Genomic DNA, 14,301 nt, shown 5'->3' with positions numbered 1-14,301 from the left:
GAACTGGGGCCGGCCATAATGGTCCTCTCTGTGCTTTGGCTGCTCTGAGCAGGGATATCATCGTCCTCAGGGCCTGGTGGGCCAGGATGTGCTCTACTTTTCCACCCCCTTCATTTGCTCCCATGTGCTCTGATCAGACATGTTCCTCTCCTTGAACTGTAGCTTCAGTGGGATTGGGGCCCCTGAGAAGAAGGAGGCACTGGACTTATGAGAAGTAGTGCTACTTTGAATTTGCTCCCCTCTCATTGGTCTGAAGCAGAATGCCTAGTCACGTTGCACGTTTCATTTCTTTATGCATAATTTATTTCACTTTTCATATTTACAGACTTTAATTTAGCAAGAGAATATAATGAAGTAATAAGTAGCTTTTGATTAAGCTGTTCATTGTACACTTATTTGTAAATTTGGAAGACATTAATCAAGAAGGGCTATAAGAAGGACATAGTATTTTCTTGTTTTGCTTTGTGTGTAAGCAATCCCAGGAAACAGCCCCACAGTTATTAAAAATAGAACACATTTCTTTAATAGTGGGTAAAGCACGGGCTTTGGAATTAGAATTCCTAGCTCTAAACGTACTTAATTGTTTAGCCTGGAAGCGCTCATTAGCATTGTAGAAATAACACCATATAGTTTTCAAAATTGGTGTAAGAAATAAGTACAGTAACATGTCAGTGCAAAGTGACTGACTTTTTAGTAGTGTCATTTGTCTGGCCAAGAGGATGGTGAGGCTATCCGCTCCCATCACAACGTACTCTCTCGGAAACCCTCGAGTAGTCCTCCTCTTTGCTGTGGGCTTGCTGGAGTCCAAATCGATGGGATGGGAATGGGTTTCTGTCTGAAAGAGGCAGCAGACACAATTCCTTTCTTGGTAGTTCACACTCGGTATAAAGACATGAGACTCTATGGCGCTAGTCAAGAACTTTGCGTTTCCCAAAAGAACTCTCCTCTCTCTCCTCCCGCCCACAACGGAGCCCTGCCGTACTTGCCTCTGCTTCATGGAGCACATTATTCAAAATGCAGTCGCTAGCACAGCCCTCCTAATATGTATTTGAAAAATGTCCATTCTCTTTTTCTCATTTTCAGTACTAATTTTAATGGTTTAAAATCTGCACTGAACTCAGAGTCCATTTATTTAAAATAATTTTAACTTAACCATTGAATTCAATAATAAGCTTGGGGGATGGGCTTGGTTTGTCCCTAACATTGCTATCTTTCGTTAGCGGAGGAGCTCGCACAGTGCTCCTGACACTTAGAGTCACACACCCTGACGAAGGAGGCAGTGAGGAGAATGCCTGCCCCTGCCTACGCGTCCCAAACGAGGCATAATCTGGCTTTATACTTGACAAATGGGAAATAACAGTTTTGCAATTTAACAGTATTATATGTTCAAAGAAAATTTATTTCCAATGTAAGAAAAAGTAGAAACGTGGTTTTTTTAGAATAAACTGAGACAATAAATAAAAATATAAATGGAAAATATACCAAAAAAATAATCAACTCTAGATAAAAAGTACAAAATAATTTACATCTGGAGGAGCACATTGTGGTTTTTCTTTTTGTGTATCCAAAACTGCTATAATATCACACATGTTGTTTTGTAGCCTGCTTATTTTACGTAACAGTGCAAAGAGATAAAAAGAAAACCCACTCTTTATGCCTGATGTCATGAAAATGGCTTTACCTCCCATAAGAGTCTATGTTGGAGAGTGTCCCCTCTGTCCCCTCAGCTGGTTTCTTCATTTCTTTCTCTTTTTTTAAAATAATTTTATTGGGGTCTCGTATAACTCTTATCACAGTCCGTCCATCCATCCATCCATCCATTGTGTCAAGCACATTTGTACATTTGTGGCCCTCTCAGGGATGTCACCAGACAGGGGTTTGAGGTTGAAGGGAGAGCAGGGAGGAATGTGCTCAGCTGGAGGAGAGCACTGAGTCGTGTATTGTGCAAGCCCTCACTGGTTACACACAAGCTACTGGTGTCTGAGAATTGTGCATCGTTATTTTGGTAGGGTTATGTTTTAATAGATCTCCAAATACTTGAGTTTGACTTATTGCTTGGAATAAATAGGTTGTTTGTACTATAAAGAGCTAGTGTTTGTATATTGTGTACCCCTAGGTTTAAATTTAAAAAGTGATTGTTATGTAGTACTTGATGGTTTGTTGCTTTAAAATCAAATCAAACAATAATCATGATAGAAAAGCATAAAATATTTATCTACCAACAAAAGATTCCAGGGAAAGAGGTGTTATATTATTGAGCATGTTTTAGTTTAATTATCATTTTTAATGATATCTGGAATTAAGTAATAAATACTATTACGATTTATTTGGTAGTTTGCATTTTAATTTTCATGTTCTTCTTAAAAGGTGGCTATCATCCAGTGAAAATTGGAGACCTCTTCAATGGCCGCTACCATGTCATTAGGAAGCTAGGATGGGGACACTTCTCTACTGTCTGGCTATGCTGGGATATGCAGTAAGTGTTCTCTGTCAGGCATACTGTGATTCCTGGTCCAGCTCCACATCTCAACAGCAGTAGAAAGGATAGCTGAGGAGCCGTGTGTGTGTGTGTGTGTGTGTGTGTGTGTGTGTGTGTGTGTGTGTGTCAGAGAGAGAGAGAGAGAGACGTGCTATGTACACACTACTTATCACCTTCCTCCCCTTTCTTCTTAGTTTTAAATTCATTTGCCTGGCTTCTCAAAAATAAAAAAAATGACTTTCTTTTAGCTTTTATTCCTGACTCTTTTATGTTGAAGATACTGCACAGAGGATAACTATGCCCCATGTTAAGAAACTGCATCACTGTCTCAAAGTATACTCCTGTGAGCTGTGTATGTGTATGGACTGAAATAAGTACTACTCAGTAAGACATTGCTTGCTTCCTGGACCCACTTGTTATTTGTGGCCCCATGGTTTAAAAAGTACTATATAAGTTACATTATTCGTATAATATGTATATAGACTAATACTTTGTCACGTTCTAACATTGATTAGATCTGGTTATAATCTGTTAACCATCTAATGTCATAGTAGTGTAGCATTAATGTTTGTAACACTAAAAATAACTTTTTTTTTTTAAGGGGGAAAAGATTTGTTGCGATGAAAGTTGTAAAAAGTGCCCAACATTATACGGAAACAGCCTTGGATGAGATAAAATTGCTCAAATGTGTGAGTATCGCAAAATGTGAATGATAAACAGCAATGACCTTACATTTTTACAAAAACATTTTTCTGTGAAATAAGAAAATTGAATATATATTTCTCACATTTAAATATTGAATCTCTTGTTTTTAATGACATCCCTTATTAAAAAGCAATTTGGTAGAAATAATAGAAGAAATTCTTTTCATCCTCCAGCTCGGCTGCTCTTGCATTCACTTCTCTCCCTGCCTAGGTTAGAGAAAGCGACCCCAGCGACCCAAAGAAGGACATGGTGGTACAGCTGATGGATGACTTCAAGATCTCAGGCATGAATGGGATGCGTATCCTTTTCTGGCAGATCTGTGACTTACAGAGGCATTGATTGTGGTTCTTTTTGCTTTTTGCTGCTTAAAAAAGGAGGAAATAATTCTGATCCCCAGAAAACCTTCCCATTGCTTCTGCTGTATCACCCTTCACATAGGTGTATATTATCATTGCAAAATGCGGTAAAAACTATATTGTTAAAGACCTTTTGGGGGTTTTGGTGTCATAGAGTCATTAAAATTTTATTTTGAATAATAACAACTAAAACTTCATTTGTGGAATGAGATTAATTTCTTCCCCCACTACCTGTGGAGCAGTTTATATTTTACTAACTTTGATTATGCTTTGGTAGACGGAAACGTGCAACGGGAGTTCTGTGTGCCCCGACTTCTGTAAATCATTTGTAAGGGCTGTGTCTGCTCCCCATGGGAGATGAAGCCAGGTTTGGGGGCCGTGACAGAAGAGCGCTCTGCTAAGGTCTCTGTGGGATGTGGCATTGGAGCACCTTCAGGACTGAATAGTGTCATCAGTTGGCTTCCAGAATGGTACAACCTAGGCTTTTAAATCCTTGTTCCCGTAGAAGATTATCTCTCTGCCAGGTGAATATGGAAATATTTTGCTTTTATTTATTTGACTCCACTTTGTCTACTTTGGAAAGGCCTGCTAAAAAGCAAAGTGGTCTACTTTTCTGAGCTAACTAATAAATCAGACAGAAGCCCGTGCTTGTTGGAAGAGAGAGATGGCCTTTGTTTTTCTTACTTTAAAAATTTTTGTGCAAATTTTCAGACTTGCCTAAAATACAGAGTATAGTGAAGTCAATTTCTGTAAACCCATCACTCAGATTCAGCACATGATTTATTCAGAGAATAAAATTAACAATAGTGCCTTGATATCACATATTTTGTCTGTTCCCTGATTATCTAAAAAATCATTTTCAAAAAATTCATCTGAACCCCAGGTCAACAAAGATTGCTTTCTCATAAGTCTGTCTTAATCAAGAGTACTCTGCCCCTCCCCCTAAAACTGTTGTAAACTTACTGTAGTTATTTCATTAAAGATTAAATAGTTGACTTAAATTTTTCGCCATTATAATTTGCTTTCTCAAAAATAAACTACTCTGATGGCAGTCAATGATTCTTGAAGGATGAAAGAACATCTTGCTCAGCGGTTAGGTTGGGTGTTCCTCTTGCTTTCTAAAGGTACTGAGGCCTTAGTTCTAATTCTAGGTCCTGTTGGAAGAGACCAGGAGCACTGGTGGTGGGGTGGGTTAGGGAACCAAAAGGGCCACAGGTGGACTGTTTTGAGTTCATCAGCTGCTCCACAGGAGAACAAAGTGGCTGTGTGTCCATATAGAATCACAGCCTTATGTGAAGAAAGCTGATGGTGCCTAGGTTTTTAAAGATAGAGCATCTGAGGTCTTAAAAGGCTTGAAGTTCAAACAAGCGACCATCTAGCAGGAAAGCAAGAAATCCTACATGGAGGAACCATACTAGCCTATGAAAATGAGGTGTCGATAGGATCAATTATCAGAAGACCCCAAACAAACAATTATATCGAGGCCAACAAGAGGGGTTGGAGTGTGGGCCCAGAGCCTATCTGTAGACAATTGAACATCCCCTCCCAGAAGGGTCACAAGGAAGGGACCAGCCAGCCAGAGTCCAGTATAGCACCGATGGGACATACAACTTTCCTCTACTTCTTCCCCGCCCCCCTTTTAAAATAATTTATTTTGAAAATAAATAGATAATTTATTTTGTTGTTGAGAATAGACACAGCAGAATATACAAGGGGATTTCCTTTTCTTTCGATTCCATTTTTCCATAAACTTTGAAGCCCTCATGTACACCAATTCAACAATTTCTCCGTGTATAATTCAGTGATATCCATCATATCCGAGTTTTACAACCATACTCACTTTTTTTTGGAAATCATTTTATTGGGGCTCATATATCTCTTATCACAATCCATACATACATCAATTGTGTAATGTACACTTACACATTCATTGCCCTCATCGTTCTCAAAATTCGCTGTCCGCTTGGGTTCCTGGAATCAGTTCATTTTCCTTTTTCCCCTTTCCCTCCCTCCCCACTCCTTACTTCTTTATCATTCCCACCCCCCACTATCATGACCTCAGTTGTACCATACCAATCTGGCTAGACCAGAGCATGTACACTGGTACAATTAAGAGCTCTCGTCACACGGAATCCAGGACAGATAAACCCCTCAGGAGCAGTAACGGGAGTAGTGATACTATGGGGATAGAGGGAGGAGGAAAGAGAAAGGGATAAATGATAGCAATGATTGAAGTATAAGTCGTCGTTTCCCCCCCCACACACACACACACACACGCCCCGGCTCAGGGGGACAAATAATAAAACATGGGTAAAGGGAGACAGCGGACAGTGTAAGATATGAAAATAGTAATTTATATAATGTATCAGGGGTCACATGGGAAGGTGGGTAGAGGAGGGAAGGGGAAAAAGAGCTGATACCAAGGGTGCAAGTAGAAAGAAAATGTTTTGAAAATGATGATGGCAACATATGTACAACTGTACTTGATATAATTGATGTATGGATTGTTAAAAGAGATGTAAGAGCCCCTGATAAAATGATTAAAAAAAGAATTGCAGCCTTGGAAACACTAAGGGGCAGTTTAGCAATGCTGCATATGGGGATCGAGAAGAGGAGAATCTACCTAAAAGGTAGAGTCTGAGCTTCTCATGCTTTCCTTTCTATTTTGAGAATATCCGTGCTGACCGGACACTTGTACATGCCTCAGGTGCTTCTTTGTTCGGGGAGCAAAGGACGAGGTTATTGGTTTGTTTTTGTTCTTCTGAAAATACTTGGTTTAATTCTTCTGCCTAGGAAGGACATTGTTAACAAAGGGCAGCTCTAGGGCAGCTCTGTGACAACAAAAGAACGCAGATTCACGCCTCAAAACCAAGTTGACAACCGGCACCTGTAGAGTGCAGAGAGCATTCCTTTTGATTGTAAGAGTCTGTGTTCATATTTTCAGTTTTCTCTGAAATAATACTTTATGTGCAAATACCTTCATTTTCCATGGTTCTAGAATATTGGACTGTGTGTGCGTGTGTTGGGGGAAGGTTTACAGAGCATGTTCATTTTTCATTTAACAATTCATGTCATTGTTTGCAATCACTCATACCAAGTGTATACCTCCTTCCTTCCTACCTCTTCTGAATTTTATCCCTGGATAATTGGACTGTTTATTTAGAGCCGTGTGATTAGTGACTGCTGGGGGAGTAGGGGGTTACCAGGAGCCAGAGTCTTCTGGCTTGTTCTTGGTCTTTTGATCTTCTAGATCATGTGTATACCAGATCCAACATTTTGATATTTGACCTTCTCAAAAATCTAAAGGACAAGGTCTTCTCTAGCTTCATCCTGAGAGTGATTTACAGTTTATTCATCTGCTAGGTCACGATCCCGGAGAGAGGCATTCCTCCTACACCCGATATGTTTGTGAGGGCTTTAATATTTCTGTAGAGATGACTGGAGGATACTGATAGCATGTCAGCCTTTGCCCCAGTCATTTCTGCCAATTCCTGAGTGCATTTTCTCCTGACAGGTCGCTAGAAGACAGCTGGTCTTCCTCTGCCTCTGCTTTTCCAAATACGTGTTTGAACAGGGCTGCCTCTGATCTGCAAGGACAGTTCCCAAGGACTTTTCTTTCCTTTGAAATAGAAATCACCTGATTTGTAGTGTAATGGAAAGTTTTTATTTGTTTTTAACATGAAGAGGGGTATCTCAAAAAAAATTTATAAAAATCAAAATGACTTTTCCACTCATTTTTTAATCCCCTCACATACATTCTAGGGGCTGTTTTTACTGTTAAGTAAAATGCTAAGAAAGCAGCAAATGTTTTGATAAGACTTATGTTTTTGAAAGAAATCTTTAGAATACGTATACATAGATCTACGGTGTATACATTCTTCCACACTATAAAGAACATTTTTATTGTTTTCATTTTAGGAAAGCAATGGCCATTGTATCTAGTAGCTCATTTATTGTAACAAATACTGAATTGAATGGGCTTTCTTGGTGCTAAAGCAGTCTCTACGCTCCCAGGGATGGGTAAAATACTCTCCAAGTGTTTCAGAGGCGTTTAAAGTCTTCCTATGTGAGTAACATGCGTCTGTCTGTCTGTCTGTGTGTGTGGTGAACTTCAGTGGTCATGCGTTTAGGAGGTCAGTGGTTGACTCAAATTTCTATTTTAAAAATTCAGATCCATAAGCTTTCATATTACAGACTGATCTTAATGTCATCTGTTCAAATTGTAATGTTATCTTTAAAACTGCCTTATAACTTTATATTTTAAGTGACCTACTAAAATCAAATTCAATACAGTAGAGGCTATAAAGGTGCTGGAGTTGTGTGAGGTTTTGGTCTTGCTTATTTCCATTAAGATGGGTTAATGAAGAAAAGGCTCCGTGCTGAACAGACTGTGTGTACAGCGAGGGGTGGGATTTTGTCATGGCTCTGCCACCTTTGGACTATGTAACAGGTGTGTTCTTGAAACCTGCCCACTTCACCTCTCCACATTTCTGCCCTGGGGTAATTATACTACCTTCTAAGTTTGGCAGGAGTACACATTAAAACCGGGATGTTTTATTTAGATGTGATAAGTTGAGTGCCCACTTAGTATTCTTGAAACCATTGATGCTATGTTTTATAAAGAATATATATTTGTGTGGTGCAGTGTGGGTGGGTGTCAGGCTGATTTTAAAACTTGGTGAAAAGATGGAATTAAAAGATTATTAAAAATTTACACCAACTTCTTGAAGCCCCAGGTGTATCTTTTATGTAAGTGGGTTCGATGCTGTTGCTTTTAGCAACTGTACCACTATAGTAAATGGATCCTTAACCTTGTACAAGATGTCTGCATGGTCTTCGAAGTACTTGGCCATCATCTTCTCAAGTGGATCATCAAGTCCAACTACCAAGGTCTACCAGTGCGTTGTGTAAAGAGTATTATTCGTCAGGTGAGCCTTATGAAGGGCACTGTCCTGCAGCTAGGGCTGTCCTTCCACATGAATTCTTTGGGTGTTAATTACTGTGTACCATTTTCATCTCATCAAATTAACCCAATATATTAATGCCATTCTGTGCTGTAAAAGATGTGCAATGTAAATGTCAGGTATACCTTTCTTTTATTGATATATTTAAAGGGCAGTGATTCGGTACAATCAGGAATCATTTGGCCACTATTGATCCTGCAAAATACACTCCTTAGCTCCTTAAGAAATAATTCAAAAGAAGTGGATGATTGATGGTTTGTTTATGGTTTCTGTCATTGGATGGAGGGGTAATCAAAGGTAACTTAAGAAATGTTCAGGTTAGATAGGGAGAATTGTATTAAGTTTTGATTTTGTTTAGTTCTCTCAGTGAAAGAAAACCCTCAGCCAGGGCCTGGCTCGGCAGTGATACTCCAGCAAATTGTTGTCATGTGCATATGGGAAAGAGTGCCATTGATTTAAACGGTGTCTCAGATGCAGTTTCTGCCTGGTATGGACCCTTTTGTATTCCATGTGTTGGCCAAAGGTTAGAGCAGTAAAGTTGCAGGTGTGACTTGTATAGAATTCCCTATTCTGATGTAATCAATTAATGAGCAGTTGCATTATCAGGGAGGTGGCTAGGTTTGCAGCCTCATCACTCCCCCAACTGCAGAGTTGAAGTTTTATAAAAGGGGTGTTATTGGTGTGCCAGGGAGTATCCCTCCAATCAGGTCTTTTTTTAATTTCCTGTCACACACTGTTAGGCAATCTTTTCAGAGCTTCTAAAACAGTGATTCTCAGCCTTCCTCATGCCGCGACCCTTTACTATAGTCCCTCATGTTGTGGTGATCCTCAACCATAACATGATTTTCGTTGCTGCTTCATCACTGTCATTTTGCTACTGTTTGAATCAGGCGACCCCTGTGAAAGGGTCATTTGACTCCCAAAGGGGTCACAACCCACAGGTTGAGAACCGCTGCTCTAAATAGAAAGCTTAATTAAAAGGCTGATCTGGTGGAATGAACACTATACCCATCCTATCATAAAAACAAATGAGCATCGGTTTTCTTTTGGGGAAGGGGTAGTCCCTCATATAATTCATCATACAGTTCATATGTATACATGTCACCACAATCCGTTTTAGAACATTTTCTTCATTGTAATCATTGTTATTCACTGCCCATTTTCCCCAGCCTCCCTGCAATATCTCCAAGGAAGCATCCGTCCAGTGTCTCTGGATCCTGCATTTCATATACAGACAAACATTAAGAAAAAGAACTAACAACAATAGCAGTGCTTGCAGAAAACATTAAAAACTAGAACAAGTTTCAATCAGACAAGAGGGTGCTAAATTTTAAGCCAACTCCCTCTGCACCAGTTTCTTTTCTGAGCATTCTGCGTGTTAGCAAGGCAGCGCACATCTATAACCCAAAGGTAGAGAAGATTTACTGGGGGCCTAGTTTACGTGTGTTTCTTCCTTCCTTTTTTTTTTAAACTATGGATGTATGTGCAGTCTGAAATAATCTTGGTTCTTTGCTTATATAAAAAGAGAAGTGTGCTCTGCTTGTTCTGCATAGAACAGCCTTTCTGTGACTGGAACAGCTCGAAGTTAAAGTTAACCACTTGTTTATTCTCCAAACATTCTCACTGGGTTTCCTGTATGCAGTCATCACCTCCTTGGCCTTGGCCTTGGCCTTGGCCTGGTCTTGTGTTCATTTAGCTGTTGCACCTTTGCGCTGGGTCAGAAAAGGGCCTGCTAGGTTAGGTAGGGTCTTGTGGATTTGGGAGCACATTAAATTTTAGCAAGTCTACATAAGAGCCCTAGTGGAATAATGGTTACATGTTGGGCTGCAATCTGCATGTTCGGCAGTTTGAACTCCAGCAGCTCCTCAGGAGAAAAACTGGAATTTCTACTCTCGTAAATAGTTACCGTCTCAGAAACCCCCAGGGTTCCGTCACTATGAGTTAGCACTGACTCCACGGCACTGAGTTTTGTTTTTCGCAAGTCTGCACAAAGTGTCCATTGGTGCCCATGTTTGTGGTAAGTGGTTTTCTTGTCATTTACTAGTAGAGCTGGTAGTGCTGTTCGCTGGAAAGCATTAGGTCTGAAGAGAAAGACACTTTGAGGTTGCTGCTGCTCCAGACGCAGCCCTCCGTGCAGGGCCCTGGGAGAGGTGGTGTGTAGGGAACCCTGTTAGCAGGGGTGGATTTTGTGCTACACTTAGTCCTCAGTTATCATTTTGATTCTCTTAGTGATCCTGATTATCAGTGATTCATTGTAATCAAGCCAGTGTTGTTCAGTACTAAGACCAGAATAAGGAATGGGTAAGCATTCTTACATTATTGAATGTTCTCATCTTGCCAGCACGTGCAAGTCTGTGCTTAGTTGGGGCCTCAGCTCCAAAATGAGGTGAAATGGCTCCCATTGAACCAACTCCCCTCGCTATGTTACTCTGCTCCGTCAAAATGCCACAGCTTCTCCCTTTCTCCCACCGCCGAATGCATTCAGGACAAATGCAGGACATGCTCCTCATTCTCACAGGCTAGAGTAGAGAGAGCTGGGGCTGGAGGATGTGTGCCGGCAGTGTGGACAAGGACCCACCCACTGAAAGGTTTCGTTGGAGCTGGAAAGTCTTCCTTTCCAGCCAGTGTTCCCGGGCCTCCGTTCGCGTGTACTGTTGTGGCTTTAGGAGCAGCCTACGGTTCCCTCAGGGCTGTTGGAGTCGGAAGAGAACCCAGTAAGAAACACATCTGCCTCGGCTGGAGCAGCCCTCTCGTGTTTTCCTCCCCGCCCACCAGTAATTAATATCTAAATTAAGGACTCCTGTGAGGGCCAGCCTCCTTCCTCTGCTGCCAGCCCATCTGCCAGCAGCCTTGGCTCTCCAGGCACTTGATTAGCGAGGTGCTATCCGCAAACTAAGAGCCAAGCAAAACCTCAACTTTGTGCTTTGTTCAGGACCCACACGTTGTACCAGTGTGAGGACATAGTTCAGAGAGCGGCTCTTTCCTCTTGTGTACCCCGGCCGTTGGAAGGCGCTGTAGCTTTGTGGGCGGTGAGCAGGGTGTGGGAAATCTAGCATCCTCTCCCACCTGCAAGATTGTGTGACCTATTTACAGCACACTGTGCTGGAAGGAGCAGGCTAAAGTGGTTTCCATTGTTAAGAGGTGATGCTGTTTATTGGTCATTGGTCTATTGAAAGAAACCACAGAGATCATTTTGACCACTAAGCCCTTCAGTTAAGGGCTGAATTCAAGTTTCAGGGAAGAGAAGGTGTGTACCCAGAGGTATAGAATCAGCTATTGTTGAATCAGTGCTTACTTATGATGTACTCAACCCCCAAAAGGTCAGAGTAGACTTCTGTACCATGGGGTTAATGACCCCTTTTTCAGAAGTAATTGTCAGGCCTTTCTTCCAAGGTGCATATGGGTAGTCTTGACTTGCAACCTTCCCATTAGCAGCTGAGCACATTAACTGCTGGCACCAGCCCGGGACGGTGCCTTTACTCCTTCACTGCTGCTGAAATTCAAGTCTTATTTCCCAGGGAGTGTGCTGGCATCTACTCCTGAAATGTGTGATCTGGCTCCTCTGATGGACAGACCTGGCCCTGATCCATCTGTGCTTTATGGGCCCAGCTTTCGTGACAGTTGTGGACAGCAGGTGGCAGCGGCCAGATCTCTGCTGCCCCCTGCTGCCGAGGCCAAGGATGGGTTTTAGGCATAAGAGAGGGACATGCTGCCTGACCAAGTGAAGGCAGCAGAAAAGTCAGGAAAAGATGCCTTTTTAACTCTTTTTTCAGATTTTCAGTGAGGAGCGCTATCCTCGGGCATGAAACTTGATTCTTTTTTACTTTGACTCGTCACAGTTCTGCTTCAGCAGTCAGAGGATTGCGCCATCTCAGTGGTTGATCCTGGCTGTCTTAGTGCTGTCAGCTTCACTGGCTTTTAAAACAGAAATGCTGGTTTTGAAAATAAAAGCATTCATCTCATCCATGGCTGAAGATTTTTTAAAAGTATTTTAGTTAAAGGATCAGGGATTTATTGCTAGATTTACTACAGAATTTGGCAACAAATAGGGAGCTGAGATAGGGAAACAAAGTCAGGGACATATAAATGGCTTCACCAAGTTGCTGTGTCAACTTCACCCCTCGTTTTCTGCCTTTGTTCAGAATGATTTGCAGGGTACTAGAACTATACCTTGTTTTTTGCAGGTTTCCTCTTTTTTTCATGTATGTGGTTGAAAATGAAATAACTTGCCTAGGGGTAATGTTATGAAAGACTGATTGAATAAGATTTGGAGGTTTATCCAAGCCCTATGTTCATGTGTGTGTGTCCTTCCTTGTTTCCCTTTCCCACTCATGTTGTCTTAGAGCAGCGGTTCTCAACCAGTGAGTCACGACCCCCTTGGGGGTCAAATGACCCTTTCATAGGGGTAGTCCGGTTCATAACAGTAGCAAAATTACAGTAATGAAGTAGCAAAATAATTTTGCGGTTGGGGGGAGTCACCACCACATGAGGAGCTGTATTAAAGGGTCGCAGCATTAGGAAGGTTGAGAACCACTGGTCTGAAGGATTAAATATCCTTTCAAAGTTCAAAAGTCTGTCTTCCTCTTATCCTAACTTCCCTTATTTTCCTGTACTTACTAGGAATCAGGTATCTCCTTAAATCACATTTGCAGTGTCCATGGCTCCTTTGGTTTGTTTCTGACCAACCCCTTCAGTCCTCCATACTCCCCTCCCCCACATGCTGCAGCCAGCCTCATGCAAAAAAGAATCTCGTTAGACCACACACCAAACACTGGACTAGCGCCTGGCCTGCGGCAGGCTCATTCAGTGAGTGCACGCACAGTGCTTCCATTATGGATTCGTAGCGGTTTTGGTCCTGTGTAAAAGAAACGTCTTCTTGTTTCAATTTCCCTTTTGAAGGGGCTATTCTCTTCTACTTCCAAGTACTGGTGCGTCTTTAAAGGTCGTTTAGATCCTGAAGGGTAGAAGCAGTAGGTTTTTGGTGAGAACATTTCAGTGCTAAATGATCTTGTGTTTTTCCATTTATTTGGGGGGTTTTTTTGGGTTTTTTTTACACTTTCTGGTCTGCTGTAGACAAGGGACCTAAATGACTTAAAATGAATCAAAATAAACTTACTGAGTCCTTTCTGACTTTTGGCCACCTTAAAGGACAGGGTAGAACTGTCTCTATGAATGTCCCGAGACTAACTCTTTCTGGGAATAAAAAGGATTTGGACTGACGATGTCATAGCAGCCCACCTAATAACCACTACACCACCACAGTGCCTTAAAATGAATAGTGATGCTTATTGAAAACTAATGATCATTGAACCTTGAACCTAGTTGTTAATAGGTGTGAGGACATGGCCTTTTGCTTTTTAAATTATTTTTGTTTAGGAGGGAATTGAGTTTTAATTTAATGTCTATAATGCTAGAATAATAGTAGTGTTTCAAGTGAGTCGGTAACACTATAAGCAGGTGCCTCATTAAAATGCAGTTAAGCTACTTCTTTTTCGTGTGTTGCTGTCTATGGTCTGGTTATCTGGGCTGTTCTTTTGACTTTAAAGTACATTACTTTTCTGCTGTATTTATTAAAAATATATGTATGTATAAGCTCAGGGTATCTCTGAGCTAAATAATAGATTGGCTCATAAAGTATATTACCAATGAATATACTTTTAAAAACTCCATATGTGATTATAAATGATCCATAAAATAATCCAAAATTGAATGAACAATAATGACAACATATTTTTAAAAACATAACCAATTATGTACTGAACAATTTGTATAGTAATTATTAAATGGAACCCTATTT

At 40.9% G+C, this 14,301-nt stretch overlaps 1 protein-coding gene across 4 annotated transcripts in view; it reads left to right on the top strand.

Moving 5' to 3' along the window:
- SRPK2 (SRSF protein kinase 2) overlaps positions 1-14,301 on the top strand; it is a 249,897-nt gene that overhangs the window by 198,866 nt on the left and 36,730 nt on the right. For all 4 annotated transcript variants that reach the window (XM_075558523.1, XM_075558526.1, XM_075558522.1 and 1 more), the window contains exons 4-7: positions 2,368-2,476; positions 3,081-3,168; positions 3,395-3,482; positions 8,362-8,468. In XM_075558523.1, the coding sequence (XP_075414638.1) occupies positions 2,368-2,476; positions 3,081-3,168; positions 3,395-3,482; positions 8,362-8,468 (392 nt within the window). The remainder of the gene's footprint in view (positions 1-2,367; positions 2,477-3,080; positions 3,169-3,394; positions 3,483-8,361; positions 8,469-14,301) is intronic.

The sequence above is a fragment of the Tenrec ecaudatus genome, chromosome 9 (genome assembly GCF_050624435.1).
Source record: "Tenrec ecaudatus isolate mTenEca1 chromosome 9, mTenEca1.hap1, whole genome shotgun sequence".
In the NCBI taxonomy this organism is placed as follows: Eukaryota; Metazoa; Chordata; class Mammalia; order Afrosoricida; family Tenrecidae; genus Tenrec; species Tenrec ecaudatus.
This window is presented reverse-complemented; position numbering and strand designations above follow the sequence as displayed.